The 20,259-nt window shown below is 45.1% G+C and overlaps 1 protein-coding gene across 4 annotated transcripts in view; it reads right to left on the bottom strand.

Moving 5' to 3' along the window:
* ANKRD31 (ankyrin repeat domain 31) overlaps window positions 1-20,259 on the bottom strand; it is a 173,643-nt gene that overhangs the window by 26,353 nt on the left and 127,031 nt on the right. For 3 of the 4 annotated variants that reach the window (XM_062212573.1, XM_062212575.1, XM_062212574.1), the window contains 4 exons: window positions 18,646-18,758; window positions 16,150-16,237; window positions 10,301-10,397; window positions 5,123-6,068 (listed from right to left, as the gene is read on the bottom strand). In XM_062212573.1, coding sequence (XP_062068557.1) covers window positions 5,123-6,068; window positions 10,301-10,397; window positions 16,150-16,237; window positions 18,646-18,758 — 1,244 coding nt within the window. The remainder of the gene's footprint in view (window positions 1-5,122; window positions 6,069-10,300; window positions 10,398-16,149; window positions 16,238-18,645; window positions 18,759-20,259) is intronic. The other variant, XM_062212577.1, reaches the window with a different exon arrangement.

The raw sequence follows: 20,259 nt of genomic DNA, 5'->3' as shown, positions 1-20,259 counted from the left end.
TTAAAGGTGGACTGATAAGTTAAAATACATACTGCAAGCCCTAAGAGCACAAAGAAAATAAGAAAAATACTTAGTCAACAAAGGAGATAGAGAAAAAATTTAATAGGGAACAAAGAAGAAAGAAATACAAAACACCACATGATGTATTTAAACCTAACTATCTCAGAACTAACATCAAATGTAAATATTCCAGGATTGGCTTCGGGCATGAAAGCAACACGCAGTCACAGAAACTATGCGTTGGAGTCTGACTTTTCCAGGCTGGCCAAACAGAGCAGCCCTCTCCTCTCACCTCCAGAGCAGTGTTCAGTAAATGATGTGACACATTCAGCATTTGTGTTGGGTGACTTTTCCTGCACACACTAATCCAAGTCTGGGAGCACACTGAAGGCAGGCCAGGATAAACTACCATGCTCGCTAGAGCAGGTGTGTTAAACGCATTCTCAACTTCAGATGGGTTTATCAGGATGGGACCCATCATAAGTCATGTGTAATATACAAAGCACACACACAACTCAAAGTCTCAAGAAATGGCCACATGGGTGTGAAGCAGGGGCCGGCACTGTGGCGCAGAGGGTTAATGCCCTGGCCTGAAGCGTCGGCATCCCATATGGGCACAGGTTCTGGTCCTGGTTGCTCCACTTCCAATCCAGCTCTCTGCTATGGCCTGGGAAAGCAGTAGAAGATGGCCCAAGTCCTTGGGCCCCTGCACCCAAGTGGGGGACCTGGAAGAAGCTCCTGGCTCCTGGGATCGGCATAGCTCTGGCCACTGCGGCCAATTGGGGAGTAAACCATTGGATGGAAGGCTTCTCTCTCTCTGCCTCTCCCCACTCTGTGGGAGTGTGAAGCAAATGAGGAAACAGAATCCATGACAATTGGGTTAAAAAGGTGAGAGTCTGTGATACTTGAACCAAAACTGCTTATGACCTTGCCACTCTCAGCTCAGTGCCGGAGAGACTGCTGCCCTGAAGCATGCCCTCTCTTCTTCTAGCATATTCTTTTTTTAATGTTTTTTTTTTTAATTTTTTTTGACAGGCAGAGTGGACAGTGAGAGAGAAAGACAGAGAGAAAGGTCTTCCTTTTGCCGTTGGTTCATCCTCCAATGGCCGCCGCGGCCAGCGCGCTGCGGCCGGCATACCACGCTGATCTGAAGCCAGGAGCCAGGTGCTTCTCCTGGTCTCCCATGGGGTGCAGGGCCCAAGCACTTGGGCCATCCTCCACTGTACTCCCTGGCCACAGCAGAGAGCTGGCCTGGAAGAGGGGCAACTGGGACAGAATCCGGTGCCCCGACCGGGACTAGAACCCAGTGTGCCAGCGCCACTAGGCGGAGGATTAGCCTAGTGAGCTGCAGTGCCAGCCCCTTCTAGCATATTCTTTATAAGTCACAAAATTTTACAAAGTAATAATTATAATGATATGTGGTGAATTTTATAATATTTATATAACATTACCATGAAAGGGACAGAGAGAATCATGCTCTGAGGGATTACATTTCTCTCTCTAGAGTTAAGATTTGCCGGCGCCGCGGCTCACTAGGCTAATCCTCCGCCTTGCAGCGCCGGCACACCAGGTTCTAGTCCCGGTCGGGGCACCGATCCTGTCCCGGTTGCCCCTCTTCCAGGCCAGCTCTCTGCTGTGGCCAGGGAGTGCAGTGGAGGATGGCCCAAGTGCTTGGGCCCTGCACCCCATGGGAGACCAGGATAAGTACCTGGCTCCTGCCATCGGATCAGCGCGGTGCGCCGGCCGCAGCGCGCCTACCACGGCGGCCATTGGAGGGTGAACCAACGGCAAAAAGGAAGACCTTTCTCTCTGTCTCTCTCTCTCACTGTCCACTCTGCCTGTCAAAAAAAAAAAAAAAAGAAAAAAAGATAGAATACATATCAAGCTGATTCTGTTAAGTGAAAATGTACGTTAAATACTACAGCAAGTGCTACAGACAACTCAAAATATACAGTGATAAAGTCATTAAAGAAATTAAAATGTAACAATGGAAAATATTTACTTAATATAAAAGAAAGCAATAAAGGAAGTGCAAAGGAAAAAAAGATGAGGCATATTAAAATCACAAAGCAAAACAATACAAATAAATCCAACAATATTAACAGGATTACATTTGAATAAATTAAACAACCTAGCCAAAAGTCAGAAACCATTAGAATGGATTAAGAAACAGGATCCAATTATATGAGGCAGCCATTTGTTGGATTGCTTTTCAAATAAAATTCAGAAATAAAAAAATGAAAAAACAAAGTAAGAAACATTCTAAAATTCATATGGAACTGCAAAGGGCCTAGAATAGCCGAAGCACTTTGAAGAACATAATTAGAGGACTAAAAACACCTGATTTCAAGACTGAAATTATCTACAATACCTACCAGAGTTCAGTACCGATGGAGACAGGCAGAAAAACAGATCAATGAAACAGAAAAGAAAGTCTAGAAACAGATATATACATAAACTAATGACTCATGGTAAGGTGTAAAGGCAATTCAAAGGAGAGAAGACAACTTTTCCAATACACACTACAGCAAAACTTGGACATTCGAATTCAAAAAGTGAACAGGGTTCCCTACTCTGTACCAGATACAAAAATCAATTCAAAATGGATCATATCCATAAATGCAGGATTGAAATTATAAAAAAGAAGAAATATTTATCTTGGGTCAAATATTCTTAAATATGACAAAACATAATGAGAGAATTAATAAATTGGACTTAACAAAATCAACCCTTCTGTTCTTAAAAGACAATGTTAAGAGAATGAAAAGATACATTATAGTCTAGTAAAAAGATTTGAAAAGTATGTGTTTAGGACATGGGCTTTGACTTTTCGGAGCTGAAGGCTGGCTACTCAGGCCCTGAGGGCCCACAGACCCAACGGGGTGGCTGCCATGCGCGCCATGGCTTCTGGAGGTGGTGTTCCAACAGGGACAGGCCACCGAGCTGGAGAGGGAGATCAGGATGGCTCGCATGGAAGGGACAGGACCTGCACCATGTGCTACCCCTAAAGGCAGCTTCAGGCACTAAGGAAGCCCTGATTTAGTCCCCTCTGTCACTGTCAAGTGAACAGTGGGCTGCACCTGTGAGGATGACCAAGTGCTGTTGGTGTCTCACCAGCTGGCCTGCTGAGTCCCTGCACTAACCTAATCAAAATGTGCTATGAAGTTTCTTCTTTCCAAAAAAGATTAGCCATTATACTAGCTTCTCCTCCCATCAGAAAAAAAAAAATATATGTGCTCGGTAAAGGACCAATAAAAAGCAGGGGCAATGTATTTGAACAGATACTTCAACAAATAATAAACATGAAATACTGATGGCAAATAGCTCATGAAAAGATGCTCTACTTCATTAACATTATAGACACACAAATTAAAACCACAATAATAAATCACTACAGGTATGTATGTGACACATATCCATCCACACTACGTGTTACCATGGCTGAAATTAAAAACTACTGAGTGGGGGGGGGGGGGGCCGTCGCTGTGGTGTAGCAGGTAAAGCCACTGCCTGCAGTGCTGGCATCCCATATGGACACAGGTTCAAGACCCAGCTGCTTCACTTCCGAGCTAGCTCTGTGCTATGGCCTGGGAAAGCAGTAGAAGATGGCCCAAGTACTTGGGCCCCTGCACCCACGTGGGGGACCCAGAAGCTCCTGGCTCCTGGCTTCGGATTGGTGCAACTCCGGCAGTTGCAGCCAATTGGGGAGTGAACCAGCAGGTGGAAGAGTGGAAGACCTCCCTTTCTCTCTCTCTCTCTCTCTGCCTCTCCTTCTCTCTGTGTAATCCTGACTTTCAAGTAAAATAAATAAATCCTAAAAAAACAAACAAACAAACAAAAAAACTACTGAGTGTGACTGGGTATATGGAGGGATCAGAACTTTTACACAACCCATAAGAACATAAAATTTTAAAAACACACTGGCAATTTGTTGAAAAGTTAAATGTATACCCACAATATGATACAGACATTCCATTTCTAGGTATTTATACAAGAAAAAATAAAGTCTAATACCAAAACTTGCACAATGTTCATAGTAGTTCGTATGTAATAGACTGAGACAGGTACTACTTAGCAAAAACTTGGTTGACAGAGAAGTAAAGAGGAACATTGAGGGATTTGAGATCAAGCTACTAATTGGTTCATGAAACTCCATGCTGGAGCTTTAAAATTAAAATATGTTGCTCCTAACTTATAACTAAAACTCAGTAACTTGAAAAGGCCTTATTATCTAGAAATGGTAAGGCTGAAAACAGCTCATTCCGATAAAATTCTGGTTAGTCTGAATTTCTGTTGGAATGGTCCATAAGCAAAGAGCTCAAGGACTCTGGAATCTTCTCATTCTAAATTCCTCTTCCAAAAAGCAAGTGGGAGGAGAGAGGAGGGGAAGCCTCTTTTGTAGGGGTATCCGGCAGAACCTTTATTTGTCCAATACTTTCATGCAAATGTGATACTTTTTTTTTTTTTTGACAGGCTGAGTGGATAGTGAGAGAGAGACAGAGAGAAAGGTCTTCCTTTTTGCCATTGGTTCACCCTCCAATGGCCGCTGCGGCCGGCACATCGCGCTGATCCAAAGCCAGGAGCCAGGTGCTTCCCCTGGTCTCCCATGCAGGTGCAGGGCCCAAGCACTTGGGCCATCCTCCACTGCCTTCCCGGGCCATAGCAGAGAGCTGGCCTGGAAGAGGGGCAACCGGGATAGAATCCAGCGCCCCGACCGGAACTAGAACCTGGTGTGCCGGCGCCACAAGGTGGAGAATTAGCCTGTTAAGCCACGGCGCCGGCCAGTGATACTGTTTTAATCAAGTCAGATTTACCCAAACTCCAAGTCACAGCAGCACACTAGTCATTCTTGAGACTTAGGAACTAAAGACAGCAAGAATTTATTACTTTTACGTTGCTTTTAAATCCTTCCTGCTAACTGATTAGTTCTCGTTTAAGATCAAACCTATCACAGCAAATGCAAAAGCACCGCCTCACTTGCTAAGAACACAACAGATGCAATCCTTCGTTCAAGAAGCCCAGCCGAACCCCATTGCCTTTAGCAGAGCTAAATACCTACACTACGCCACAGCAACAGTTACCCACTACAAAATCTGCATGATTTTAGAGAAAAAATTAGTACCTGTGTTTTGAATTCCAGAATGTTAACTCCTGGATGAATCCTTCCGAGTGACATCAGATCTTTTATCTGCACACACTTCTTTCTAGGAGCTGTGCCGGGGTTTACAGGCCTTTTAATGATGTGCTGCTCACCAGCACCAGAAGGGATATGGCAGTCATTCGTCTGTGGAGCTGCAGCTGCTGGCTTAAGAGCCGGTCCCGCCGGATGCACATCACCGCCTGAGGCCACAGCCCCTGGATGTGCCAGAGATTTGGATGTCGCCCACGGTGGCTGCTGGAACGTGGTGGTCTTGTTTCCCTGTTGTGACTCACGAGTGGAAAGGTCTTCAGCCCACCTAACGGTGGATGGATAGGCAACATTTCGGGCAGGTCCGCCTGCAGCCTCTGAAATCCATGAGGTGCCAGCTTCTGCAGAAGCACTGTAGAGCTCACGCCCGCTGGCCGCAGCTTCTGGAAGATCATTTTCTCTTTGTGAAGATTCCAGTGGCGCAACAGCAGCAGCAGGCTGGGATGGCGACCCAGTCTTCTCGGGGCCATCTGAATGTCTGGACTCTGACAATATATCCAAGCTACCATCACGGACGCTCTGTTCAGGATGTACCTCATTGGCAAAAAATTCTTCTCTTCTCACTGCCTCTGAATTTGGACAAAATCGGGTATTCTGGCTGCCAACACCAGTTTCAAGAGTGTCAGGAGTGTCTGACTGAGGCTGCACCGAGTTTTCGAGGCTGGTGAGCTCCTGGTTGTCCCTCTCACTGGAGATCTCTGAGGTCGACGCTGGTTTCCTTAAACCAAGACCAGACAACGAAGTATCATTCTTATAGCTTTGAATTTTTAGGCTTATTTTTTTCTGTTTTTTTGCCACAACTAAAAGGTCCTTCTGTCTTGTGGCCAAATTGGTCAGCTGTTCTCTCAGAGCTCCCTGTTTAAATGACTCTATGGATACCCTACAAGAGGAAGCACAAAGAGAAGAAAAAACACATAAGCAGTAGAAAATGTTTTCCAAAGTCATCAGGATGTCAGAGAGACTCTGTCTCAGTTCTAATTCGCTCCAAGGACACAAAGATCTGATGTGGGAAAGCCCGGATAGACAACTTTAAGTTCACGAGCTGTGTTGACATGTTCACCTACCTGTCAATCAGGGGACTTCTCCCCAGGAAATAACTACCTCTCACCCAGGACATGGGGGTGGTACCACGCAAACACTCCTAAAAAGCCAGGCAGAACACTCTCCTCCCTGTGGACTCCGGACAAGAAGAGCGGCGTATGGTATGGTAATTCCCTTTCCTTAGCCTGCTCTCCCTAAATGAAGCCCTAATGTGCTTGGGATTTTTTTCTTACTTTGCAAATAAAGTTTATCACACTGCATGCCATGTTTGTACCTGTACTTAGAATTCTTCTCTAAGTGAAAGGCAAGAGTCTAGAAAATTAATTTAGGCCCAAACTAGCCCACAACAGATCTTCCTGCACGACGCATCACCTCGGAAAGGAAACTGAGCCCCTTACTCAAGCTGACTCTGCCCTTGTTCAGGCAGCGACAGTGTGGTTGTTCAGATTTCTAGTCATGCCATTATTGGTCAGCTGTGAGGCACAGCCTACAAGAAGTAGAATTCGGGTCATTTATTTAGATAGCTACTAGTCTTTTGTTGGAAGGCAGCAGCTGAGGGCAGAGGACAGGCCCCTGCTTCAGTGGGAAAGTGTATTAGGAAATAAAATTTAGGAGTAAATTCTACTCATGTTCCTTAGCTCAGCAGGGAGACTGTTTTGTAGATAACTATGACTTCAGCAGGATCTGAGAAACGCCAGTTCACCCAGTGATGACTGTAATTATACTTTGAGCCTGCACTGACACACTTCCAAGGCCAGGGGGCCTACCCAGACAAGTGCCATCCAGGGTATAACCCAGTCCTCAAAATCTTGAGGAGGAAGGAAGAGGAAACAGTCCAGCCCCACACCTCTTTGGCTAGGACATCAGGATTTGGACACTTTGTTTCCAGTGGTTCTCAGACTTCTAGGCCTTGAGACCTATTTATACTCAAAGAATTACTGAGGAGCTCACTGAGATTTTGTACAGACAGATCATATCTATCAATATCAACTGCTTTAGAAATTAAAACAGAGAAATTTTTAAAAGCAAGAATATAGAATCATTCATTCTATTAGCCTTAAGAGTAATGATATCATCACACATCTTGTAGCCTCTGGAAAATTCACTGTACACGCATTAGAGAATGAGAGCAAAAAGCACCTTTAACAATGTTGTAACAACATATTCAGCACTCCCGAAATGGCCTCAGGGACCCAGAAGTCCCCAGACCCCATTTTAAGATCTGATGTTTTGGTGGCAGAGCTGTGGCACAGTCTGCTAAGGCGCTGCCTACAGTGCTGGCATCCCATATTGGCACTGGTTTGAGTCCGGCTTCCAATCCAGCTCTCTGCTATGGCCTGAGAAAGCAGTAGAGGATGGCCCAAGTGCTTCAGCCCCTGCACCACATGGGAGACCCAGAAGAAGCTCCTGGCTTCAGATCGGTGTAGCTGCAGCCGTTCTGGCTATCAGCGGAGTCAAACAGTGGATAGAAGACCTCTCGCTCGCTCGCTCGCTCTCTCTCTCTCTGCCTCTGCAACTCTGCCTTTCAAATAAATAAATAAAATCTTTTAAAAAAGATCTGAGATTTTAAGACAAAACAGTACAAACATCTCACTTTCCTATAAAAGTTTAGAGTTATTGTTACTAAATTCCATGTAGACTGTGTGTTAAAAGAAGTATATACAAGTGAAAAAATCAACAAGAAAAAATTAAATTAAAAATTAGATTAGCAAGCAACTGGTAGCACGCAAGAAGCTGGATAGAGGAGAAAGAAAAAAAGGGGAATACTAGAACACTTCAAACTACATGAAGGGGCCAGCGTTGTGGCATTGTGGGTAAAACTACCACCTCTAGTGCCGGCATCCCATAAAGGCGCCGGTTCTCGTCCCAGATGCTCCGTGCTAATGTGCCTGCGAAAACAGCGGAAGATGGCTGATGTCCTTGGGCCCCTGCACCGACATGGGACACCCGGAAAAAGCTGCTGGCTCCTGGCTTCCGATCGGCCAGGCTTCAGACATTGTGGCCATTTGGGGAGTGAACCAGTATATAGAAGATCTCTCTCTCTTTGTGTCTGCCTCTGTCTCTCTCTATATATACCTCTGCCTTTCAAATAAATAAATAAATCCTTTAAAAAACTATATAAAACAAAGAGCTCCGAAAAAGAAAAAGTGCTCTCTTACAGTGCTCAAACCAAGATTCAAAGCCTTACAGCAATCTGAACCCCAGTGATCAAGAGCTTTCCAGAATTCCAGGTATAATGTCAGCCATGGGGCACCAGAGGAAAGCTGACGCTAGCCTGTCCAGGGCCCCTAGACTTACTAGTCTGACTGACTCAGTAATGACAAGAGGCAAGCCAGGAAACAGAAAGGAACTTATGAAACTATTCACTAGGGAGAGAGGCAAAGTGGGTATAAGATAGTGGATTAATAAGTAAAAATAAAAGAACTGATTTTTAACTAAATTCAGAAAAAACTGAATATAAATGGACGTCAAATGATTATTAGACAAGAACATGAAGGAAATATTTGGAGTTGGATTATTAGACAAGAACATGAAGGAAATATTTGGCATTGTGGAACAGTGAGTAAAGCTGCCAGCTGCAATGCTAGTATCCCATATTGGAGTTCTGCTGAGTCCTGCCTGTACCACTTCCTATCCAGCTCCTTGTTAACACACCTGGGAAAGGCAGCAGAAGATGGCCCAAGTACTTGGGCCCCTACCACCAAAGATGGAGACCAGATGGAGCTCTGGCTCCTGGCTTTAGCCTGGACCACCCTGGCCCTTGCAATCATCTAGGGAGTGAACTGGCAGACAGAAGATGAATCTCAATCTCAATCTCTTTCTCTCTCTCTCATTCTCTCTGCTTTCAAATAAATAAATAAAATTTTTTTAAAAAAGAAAAGGAAATATTTGGAAACTTTAAATGTGAATAAAGAACAGGGGAATATATAGATAGCTAAGTCTATGAAAATATAGAACAGTGCCCAAGGAAGAAAAAGTCACAGAACACTATTCTGAGAAAGGGCGAGAAGACACAGCCCTGCATGGTCACAATGAAGCTCCCAGGGCTGTGCACTGGGGAGAAGCAAGGCACAATCCCCTGCTCGGAAGGAAAGCATTGCAGCATCAAGAGTAGAAAGTTAAAGTGGAAAACTCAAGTGCGTTAAGGAAAGAAGTTTACCTGTGGGACTTGTGGCCAGACTTTCATAAAATTTATAGACAACTTTTTTCACATATTAAAAAGTTCTTTTCTGAGTATTTCAAGTAATAAAATACAAAAAAATATCTTTCTGGGAAGTATAATTCCCCATGGTGATTATTTTAGGTAGGAAGTCAGAAATGAGCTTACGTGTATGTGACAAAGGCCTAAGGAATTGACATTTAGGACCAGCATCTGCATCTCATAGTCATCACAGTAACCTTCCAGGTGCAGCCCAGTATCTGCACTTCAAACATCCCGCCCCTTCTCCCTGATAACCATCCTTCCTCTATTGGGCGATGCCAGCCAGGCTTCCCCCTGTCTGATAACTTCAGGGGGAAAACACAGATAGGAATTTTTTGTATTTACATTCAAAAAGTCTTTAGAAAACCTCATATAATCATTTTAATCTTTTTTTTTTTTAATTTTTGACAGGCAGAGTGGACAGTGAGAGAGAAAGAGAGAGAGAGAGAGAGAGATAGACAGAGAGAAAGGTCTTCCTTTGCCATTGGTTCACCCTCCAATGGCCGCCGCGGCCGGCCCGCTGCAGCCGGCGCACTGTGCTGATCTGAAGCCAGGAGCCAGGTGCTTCTCCTGGTCTCCCATGCAGGTGCAGGGCCCAAGCACTTGGGCCATCCTCCACTGCCTTCCCCGGGCCATAGCAGAGAGCTGGCCTGGAAGAGGGGCAACTGGGACAGAATCCAGCACCCCGACCGGGACTAGAACCCAGTGTGCCAGCGCCGTTAGGCAGAGGATTAGCCTGTTGAGCCACGGCGCCGGCCATTTTTTTTATCTTAAGCAATGTTTATATTCTCAAGGAATTCCAGGCCTAACTATTAAAGCCAAAGATGGGTAAATTCCAGAAACTCTAAGGCTCTCCTGTTTTCACTCACCTGTACTTTTTCGCCAGATCATCTCTTTCTGCTTTCTGTCTGGCAAGCACATCATCCACAACCTCTTTGATCTCCAGCATCTTCTCAATGTACTGTTCTAGAAGCAGATAAAATAGAGTTAACCTCAAACACTGAAGTCAGTCACACAGGATCAGATCTATTGTTAATTTTTTAAAAATATATCATTATTCTCTACTCGCCTCTCCAATATTTCTGACCCTGAAACCTAAATCAAGGCTTAATTAAAGGCTGGGCATTTGGCCTAGTGGCTATGATGCCCGTGTTCCATGCTGGAGTCCCCAGGTTTGATACCAGGCTCCAGCTTCCTGACAACACACACCCTGGAAGGCAGCAGAGGTGGCTCAAGCAGCTGGGTCCCTGCCACCTCCTGGGAGACCAGGAATGAGTTGCTGCTCCTGACTCAAGCCCCAGCCATCGAGGGTGTATGAGGTGTGAATCAACAGATGGGAGCTCTCTCTGTCTCTGTCACCACGCTTCTCAAATTAAAAAAAAAAAAAAAATCATTAAGACTTATTTAATTATGTTACAAAATGGGAATTCTCTGAGGTGCATAGGTACAAACACTATATACCCACCGTGCCCAGAAAGAGCCAGGCTTGACTAAATTCTACTTCTGCTGCCCCACTTGACAAAGCTCAGGAAACCTGGATAAGCCATTGGCCCTGTGGTCAGCCTTGATATTCATGAAATGAATAGTAAGGAAGATAAGTATTCTCTGTTAAAATTATTCACTTTTTAAAATACAAAAGAAATGCAATAACAAAGCAGAAATGCTTTTCAAACAAGAGTGTTTGCAGACATGAAAAGCATACCTCCTCTCACCACCCTTGCTCCTCCTCCTGTATGCTACAGGGAGGGTCAACACAGGGTGTGCTGATAACAAGGGTGTGTGTGCTTTGCTAGATGCTTATTTGATCTATTGTTTTGAATGCTTAGACTGTGTGACTATACATCATACAGACTGAAACATTAGATCCGGGCTATCAGTCCTTGTTCTTTGCAAGCAGCATTCAGCACTATATGGTGAAGGTAGAGGGCTTATATATTTCCTATTTCAATAATTACTTACGTTTTCCTACCCCTCTCTTTGCTTCCCAAGTAAGACTCATGACTTTTGCTCTATCACAAATTCACAAGATTTACACACAAATGTGGATTATGTCCCAATATAGGTAAGTAGGAAACTGAAAAGCTTACTAAATTTTGCTTCTTTCAAGCTATGTGCTTATTTGTTTCATTTTTGACTTTTTTTTATGGGTTTTCCATATTTTTTTCAACCAGTGCACATTTTTTCTAAATAGTGTGAGAAAATCCATGGTGTGATGTGAGGTGAGGTTGAGCTGGAATCTGTTTAAGAGCCTCCCTGTGCAAGACAGAAAAGTGACTCATCCCTGCAGGACCGGTGCCCCCAGGGTCGTTTCTGTCCCACAGACACCACAGCTGAAGATCAGTTTCACAAACCACACACCCACTAACAGAGGGGTGAAGGTGTATGCTCACCAGGCACTCAGATGTAAGTTTGTTTAGCAGACTTGATTCTGTTTATTAAACACATTTAAATGACCTATGTGCCCTGTCACACTGGGTTTTCCAACTGAATTTTAAACTGCAGGTAAAAATAACCTATCATAGTAACCTGAAACATTCTATGTATTTCTTTGAGTTTTTTTTTTAAGCTTTATCTATTTATTTGAAAGTCAAAGTTATAGAGAGAAAGATCTTCCACCTGCTGGTTCACTCCTTATCTGGCAGCAATGGCCAGGATCGAGCCAGGCAGAAGTCAGGAGCCAGGAACTTCATCCAAGTCTCCCACATGAGTGGCAGGGGCCCAAGCACTTGGGCCATCTTCCGCTGTTTCCCATTAGCAGGGAACTGGATCAGAAGTGAAACAACCAGGACACAAACCGGCACCCATAGCTTTATCTGCTATGACACATGAGATTTTTTAGAAAATTTATGAGAGGTCAGTGCTGTGGCGTAACACGTAAAGCCACCATCTTCAATGCTGGCATCCTGTATGGGTATGGGTTCGTGTCCCAGCTGTCACACTTCCAATCCAGCTCCGTGCTAATGGCTTGGGAAAAGCAGCAAAGAATGGCCCAAGTCCTTGGGCCCTTGCAGCTAGATGGGAGACCAGGAAGAAGTTCCTGTCTCCTGGCTTCAGCCAGGCCCAGCCCTGGCCATTGTGGCCATCTGGAGAGTGAACCTGTGGATGGAACACACTTCTGTCTCTGTCTCTTCCTCTCTCTCTGTAAGTCTGATTTTCTAAATAAATAAACAATAAATCTTTTTTAAAATTTTATTTGAAAGGCAGAGAGAGAGAGAGAGAGGGATCGATCCATCTTCCATGTGCTGGTTCACTTCTAAACTGGCAGCAATAGCTAGAACTGGGCTGGGCCAAAGCCAGGTGCCTGAAGCTCCTGCTGGGTCTCCTGCACGGGTATCAGGTGCCCAAATACTTGAGCCATCCTCTGCTGCTTTGCCAGTTGCATTAGAGGGAGCTGGATCAGAAATGGGACAGCTCCTCTGAAGGCTACAGAGGACATAACAGACGCCACAGCGGTGACTGCGGACTGTTAGGAGGACACGGGTATCTGTGTTCCTCCTGCACATCCGTAAGTCAAGACCATGAAGAACGAGACGATTCCACAGCAAGGTCAGGAGAAGGCTGCTGCCGGGCTGGGGTGTGACGCCCTTCTCCTAACAGTGGGCACAAGGTGCGGCAGTCCTGAAGACCTGGTGCGAAGCTGCACCAGGAGGGCTTCCACCTTGCGGTGACTGTGTAGAAAGAAAAGGTGGAGACTGAGTGGGCCCCCAAAAGGGTCATGTACACTGCCCACAACATGGGTGTTCCAGCTGACCGCCCACACTTCGGAAGTCTCGGAAAACAGCTCTCAGAGACCGAGTTCAGACACCTGCCAGAAAGCAGCAGAGCCAACTGCATCACAGCCCAGTCACCAGCCAAGAACGCCAGGCCCACGGCCTTGCCTTTCCTCCCACAAAAGGCAGTGAAACACAAATTAACAGATCATGACCAGTCAATGTATCAGTTAGAGCAAAAATTTTAAAACCTGGGGGTAGAATAAAGGTTTACTAATCTCAGAAGCACTCTAACAACAAAAGAAAAAGGCTGGTAGAATCTTATTATATAGAATTTGAAGATGTATATACGTAAGCACAAACTAATATACATTACAAATAAAAAGCCAGTCAAGTGGCTGGAAAAGCACTTTGAGGCAGGCACACTGGAAGAGGCCCAATAACTGCATTCTATAAGTGGGCTCCCACCGATGAAGAGACAAAGATTAGGAACAGTCAACTCACAAACTAGGAAGTCAAAGTACTGAAAAAGACCACCAATATTCAGCAACAGGAACACAAATGTGAGGTAAATTTTCTTATCAAACTAGTAAGTTTATTTTAAATGAAAACACTGATGTTACTAGCAGTGTATACAAAAACAGACACTAATATGTGTTAATGAAATTAAGTACATAATAGCTTAGGAAATCATTTTGTCAACATAAATCAACAGGTTTTTAAATGTTCATATAACTGGTCCCAAAAATTCTAACTTAATCAAAAGTTCAGGAAAAAGCTACATGATATAAGATACTAGCAATAAATTAGAGATAATATAAATGTTAAACTAAAAGAAAAAAATTTAGTAAATTGTGAAATGTATTTGGATCTGATGTTCTGTGACCACTAGAAATTATGGCTATGGGAATCAGGAACACAAACACAGCACATCCAGCCCAACCAACACTGCTTTAAAGGCTGTACTGGTGCCAAAGAGAGGCCTGGAAACAAACACACCAAAGTGTGGCAGGGCAACAGCAGCTTAGATATATGTCTATATGCCTTTTATAATAAAAATATAAACCTGGAAAAATCATCTTACATGCATGAGACATTGTAAATAGTAAAATATAATAATTGTACATTTTGGTGGATATGAGTTATCTTATATTATTTCCCTCAAAACATAACCTGGGGCCACCGCCGTGGCTCACTTGGCTAATCCTCTGCCTGTGGAACCGGCACCCCGGGTTCTAATCCTGGTCGGGGCGCCGGATTCTATCCCGGTTGCTCCTCTTCCAGTCCAGCTCTCTGCTGTGGCCCAGGAGTGCAGTGAAGGATGGCCCAGGTGCTTGGGCCCTGCACCCGCATGGGAGACCAGGAGGAAGCACTTGGCTCCTGGCTTCAGATCGGCGCAGCACGCCAGCCGTAGCGGCCATTTGGGGGGTGAACCAACGGAAAAGGAAGACCTTTCTCTCTCTCTCTCTCTCTCACTGTCTAACTCTGCCTGTCAAAAATAAATAAACAAACAAACAAACAAACAAACATAACCTGTAGCATATATTAGGGAGGATAAAAGGTACAATAGGTACAATTAAAAATTATTTTTAATTAATTAATTTATTGAGGGGGAGAGATAGAGAGAGAGCACTCTCATCCATGGGTTCACTTGGAAAATTCTTCTAACGACTGGGGCCGGTTTAGGCTAAAGCCAGGAATTCAATTCAGGCTTCCGTGTGGGTGGCAGAGATCCAACTACCTGAGCCAGCACCACTGCTTCCCAGGGTCTGTGTTAGCAGAAAGCTGGGATCAGGGGCCAGAACCAGAAATCAAACCCAGGCCCTCTGGTGTGGGGTATGCCTACCTCAGCACTAAACTAACTGCATCAGAGGGAAACACTTGTTTTGAGACTATGCAAACACTGACTGAAGATAAGTGAGGAACAAACAGTGATATACTCCTGTTCAAAGACTGATGAACTACTTTGAATTACTTTAGCAAACTACTTTACCTAACTCTTAAAACAGATCTGAATAGGTCAGGAGGTGTTTTCCACTGTATAAATAATAACTCTAGAAAATACAGTTGAGTTTGTGAGTAATCATTTAAGATTTGAAAAATTAAGATGATGACATCAGGGATCACAGTTTAGTTTGCTATTTTGAATCATTAGTGTTTTTTGCAAATAGGAAGACAGCAACACAATAAGGCATCCACCAGGCAGACGCACAGCTCATCTGAAAAGCAGGAGCATTTCCTCTGTCCACCCCTGCACAGTCTTCCGATCTATTTTTGAGTCGCCACAGCTAAATGAGGAGGAGCCACAGAGCAACATAACCTGACCCGTCCTTACCACCCAATGCTTTCGGTCGTGTCTTTCACCTAAGCCTGTCACAGTAGTAGCTTGTCTCTGCATGGATCTGAATGTCTCTCAAATTACTTAGGCCTATACCTTGCATCTGGAAGCATCCTTGTCGACAATTACACGGGTCGCTGGTTTGTATCATTGACTTTTAATAACAGTTCCTGGCATTTTAAATATTCTCACTTTTTTTTTTTTTTGACAGGCAGAGTGGACAGTGAGAGACAGAGACAGAGAGAAAGGTCTTCCTTTGCCATTGGTTCACCCTCCAATGGCCACCACGGTAGCACGCTGTGGCCGGCGCACCGCGCTGATCCGATGGCAGGAGCCAGGTGTTTATCCTGGTCTCCCATGGGGTGCAGGGCCCAAGCACTTGGGCCATCCTCCACTGCACTCCCGGGCCACAGCAGAGAGCTGGCCTGGAAGAGGGGCAACCGGGACAGGATCGGTGCCCCGACCGGGACTAGAACCCGGTGTGCCGGCGCCGCTAGGCGGAGGATTAGCCTATTGAGCCGCGGCACCGGCAATATTCTCACTTTTTTTTAAAAAAATCACTTTTTCAGCCATTATGAGCTTTGAAATAAACATGCACCTTAAGAAGAAAATGAGGCAGTGGTGTCTTGGATATCCAAAATAATCATACTGAGTAAGAACACATATTTACCTGCATCTTCTTGATTTCTGATTTCAAAGTCCAATAACATTTCTTGTTTTTCCTCTATGTCCTGTAGAATGGCACTGATGGTCTGATGCTGTCAGATAAAATAGTAGAAACTTCCTTACAAGAGGCAGTTGTGCTCTCTGAAGAGTTGTTGTAAGTACAAAATAAAGCAGTAAATAAAATGCTGCTAAAAACATGCTCAAAATGTTCTCATGCTTTGTGTAACCTTAACTAATAAGCAGATCTGAAAACAAGTAGGTTTAACTATGTCTTGATTTATGCAGTAGATCCCTGGGGAAAACAGAATTTAAGAGTAGAAACCATATAAGGTAATCATAACTTCTTACTAACTTCTGTTAAAATAATAGGCGTAAGCTGGCGCCACTGCTCAATAGGCTAATCCTCTGCCTGCGGCACCGGCACACTGGGTTCTAGTCCCGGTCAGGGCGCCGGATTCTGTCCCGGTGCCCCTCTTCCAGGCCAGCTCTCTGCTGTGACCAGGGAGTGCAGTGGAGGATGTCCCAAGTGCTTGGGCCCTGCACCCCATGGGAGACCAGGAGAAACACCTGACTCCCCCCTTTGGATCAGCGCGGTGCGCCGGCCGCAGTGCGCTGGCTGCGGTGGCCATTGGAGGGTGAACCAACAGCAAAGGAAGACTTTTTTCTCTGTCTCTCTCTCTCTCACTGTCCACTCTGCCTGTAAAAAAAAAAAAAATAGGCATAGATAGGGCTGGTGCTCTGGTGTAGCAGGTGGGGCCACTACCTGGTGGGGCAGGCATCCCATATGATAATGCCAGTTCATGTCCCGGCTGCTTCACTTCCTATCCAGTTCCCTGCTAATGCACCTGGGAGAGCAATGGAAGATGTCCTTGGGCCCCTGCACCCAGGTGGGAGACCAGAAAGAAGCTCCTGGCTTCTGGCTCAGCCTGGCCCAGCTGCAGCCATTGTAGCCATTTGGGAAGTGAACCAGTAGATGGAAGATCTCTCCACCCTCTCCCACCCCCAACCCCACCCCCTGCAACTCTGCTTTTCAAATAAATAAAATCTTTTTGAAAAATTATAGGCATAGAAGAAAAAATAAGCCACTTGGCACATAATATTAAAGATTCACATATATTCAACAAGTTAACTCAGACTTCGTGTTATTAGAATCTCACACACAGTCTCAGAAAGAAATCACTGCTCTTTCAAAAACTCACAGATGAGATTTAACTCCCCAGCTTTGTGTTGTCGGCACGCACCTTCTTGCCTGGAATGCCTGCGATTCCCTTTGCCCACATCTCTCCCCAGTTGTGGACGACACCAGCACTAAGTGAGACCTCAACAGGTATTGCCTGTTGTTACTGCTAGCACATCCTATACCCAAAACTTGTGACCAGTCCATACTGATTTTCTCTTTTTTCAGAACTACTTAAGAATTTCAGGGCTATACACATTAGCAGTAATACATGTAATGTCTTATACATTTTCTCAAGATATGAGGGTCCTGCAGGTGGGAGCAAGACTTTCTATTTATGTTTGCTTTCCCCAGCACTGGGCACAAAGCTGTTGCCGAGTAAGAGGTGACTGGTGGACTGACAGCTGATCGATCCTCTCAAACACTCCCGATCACATTCATTTTTATCATGTTTCAGTTCTCAAGGCCTTCAGAAGTACGTCTGAAATTTTACCTTGGTGCTCACAAGGGATATAGAAAACACACAGTACAAAAACCACCTACTTATTCAGTAATGTGACCTTACCACTGTCATTTATTAAATGGATCAAAAGGGAACTAAAAAATATAAATAGTCAAAACAACCACCAAAAAATCCAAAAACCTCTTTATACAGGGAATGCCTTAAAGTTGTAAAAGTGAGGTCAAGGGTTACAAAGCCTCCAGCTACAGATTAAAGAAACATCTTTCTGCATGGCCCACATTGTAGATGTAACCTGCCTTGGCCAACACTGGCTGAAATTTACTCACAATGGTATTTTATTGAGAAGGCTACCTTGCTTACGGAGTTTGTGTCCAGTAACCTTTATGTTTGTGTCCAACTAAGGATTAATTTATCCATCAAGATGCATCTTACAGAGTCTCTGCTATGTTATTTTTGTAAATGTCTACTGCTACGTGGTAGGTTTCACAGCAAACTATATTATCAACTATGTAGGAGCCAGGACAGGTAGATGAGGGGTCCTTTCTGTGCACTGCACAGTCCACATGCTCTTGGAGGGAGGGACTGGAAGCTATGACAACAGTAGTGTCTCTGGGACAAGAAACAGCCAAGCAACTCATGCTAGACAAGGGACGGCAGCTCATCCGTAGCTGTGCACTCCACACAGGTGACTGAGAGTTACCCACACAGCACAGCTCCACTCACGCCATCTTATCTTCTTATGAAAACAAACACTTTCAACCTGTGTGCCCTTGAAACGGAAAGCATTCTGCCGGTGGCCAATAGCTGGCTGGCTCAAAGAGGGGCATTTTCTGACTAAATAATGAAAGAATTTCACTCACCATAGGAAGCCTCTCCCTTGTTTTTTCTTGGCAGGAGTGGGAAGGTGGATCAACAGGACTGCCATCACAAAAACATCGTTTTTGTCTTTTTGACCGAACAGCAGGAGATTTTACTTTCAAAAAAATATGTATCAGAAACAGAAGAATGTGCAAAAAGTTAGCCTCATTTTATCATTTTAACAGTGACAGGGATAGGATCGATAAACGACGTCTCCAATTACAGTCCCTCAGTGCTTGTGAAGTGACAGGTAAGGCAAACACTTACCGAGCACATACTGGTGTAGGCACGGAGGTAGCCAGTAGGGAGCAGAGGTCCCCAGCATCTCCCCGCAGCCTCACCCACACAGCCCAAACCACCCCCTGCAGTGCAGCAGAAAACCGCAGCTTTTAGTTTTGCCACGTAGAAGTGAAGCTGTTAAAAGCAACCAGTGTGTTGGGTCAGTGCCGTGGCGCGCTAGGTTAATCCTCCGCCTGGCATCCCATATGGGCGCTGGTTCTGTCCCGGTTGCTCCTCTTCCAGTCCAGCTCTCTGCTGTGGCCTGGGAAGGCAGTGGAGGATGGCCCAAGTGCTTGGGACCCTGCACCTGCATGGAAGACCAGGAGGAAACACCTGGCTCCTGGCTTCAGATCGGCGCAGCGCCAGCCGTAGCGGCCATTTGGGGGGTGAATCAATGGAAAGAAGACCTTTCTCTCTGGCTCTCTCTCTCTCACTGTCTAACTCTGCTTAATAAAAAAAAAAAAAAGCAACCAGTGTGGCTGCCAGCTATGTCCCTGTGATGACCCTTAGCTCATTATGTCACTACAGTAAAATTACCATGACTGACTTACCTATTCCCATGACACTTCCAAGGCTTCCAAACAGGAGCAAGGAAATGGGCGGCAGCCAAGCCTCCCCCTAAACTCCACCTGCTCTGAGTGTTCAGGTAAACCCCATCCCAGACACCAGTGCCTCACACAGAGGGACAGCCTGACCTGCTGAGTGCCCCTCTACCCTGGACATGCCTGCACTCCTTCCCCAGTGCACACCTTCACCATGCACGTCAGTCAGTCTGGCTCTTGCCAACCTTTACCCACAGCCTGTCCTTGAATTCCTTCTTGCCTGTAGCCAGAGCATGGATCCAGCCCCCCAGTATCACTTTTCATGAATTAGCTCATCCAATCCTCACAGGAACCCTCTGGGGTAGGCAGTTTACTATATTCATTTTATAGAACAGCATGAGCCCTAGCAGTGTTTAGAAAGGTGTCCAACGTCACAGAAACACTGACTCCTAACACCTGATCTTATCAGTTCCCAAGGCCCAGCCTTTATCCACCAGGACTTGATTCACTGCCTCTGCAAATTTCCCACAGGCCTTCCTCCTGTGTGGACGCCTTCCTCCATATCCCTTGAGGGTGCCTGTCCAAGGAGGTATATGCATAGCAAGCAACAGACATGTGGGAATAAGTAGCGCTCCGTGTAACAGAGTAGCCAACAATTTCAAATGCAAGGTTGCTTTAGCAAATTGAATGGATCTAAACAATGAGAAATGAACCTTCAGTATGGCTGTGGAGAGGGACAGAGAAATAGCTGGAGCCCTGAGAAAAGCCCTGATCCTATGAACTTACTACATAGTA

This window comes from Lepus europaeus, chromosome 15 (assembly GCF_033115175.1).
Source record: "Lepus europaeus isolate LE1 chromosome 15, mLepTim1.pri, whole genome shotgun sequence".
Taxonomy (NCBI): Eukaryota; Metazoa; Chordata; class Mammalia; order Lagomorpha; family Leporidae; genus Lepus; species Lepus europaeus.
Note: the sequence above shows the minus strand (reverse complement) of the source record. Positions and strands in the feature narration are given on the sequence as shown.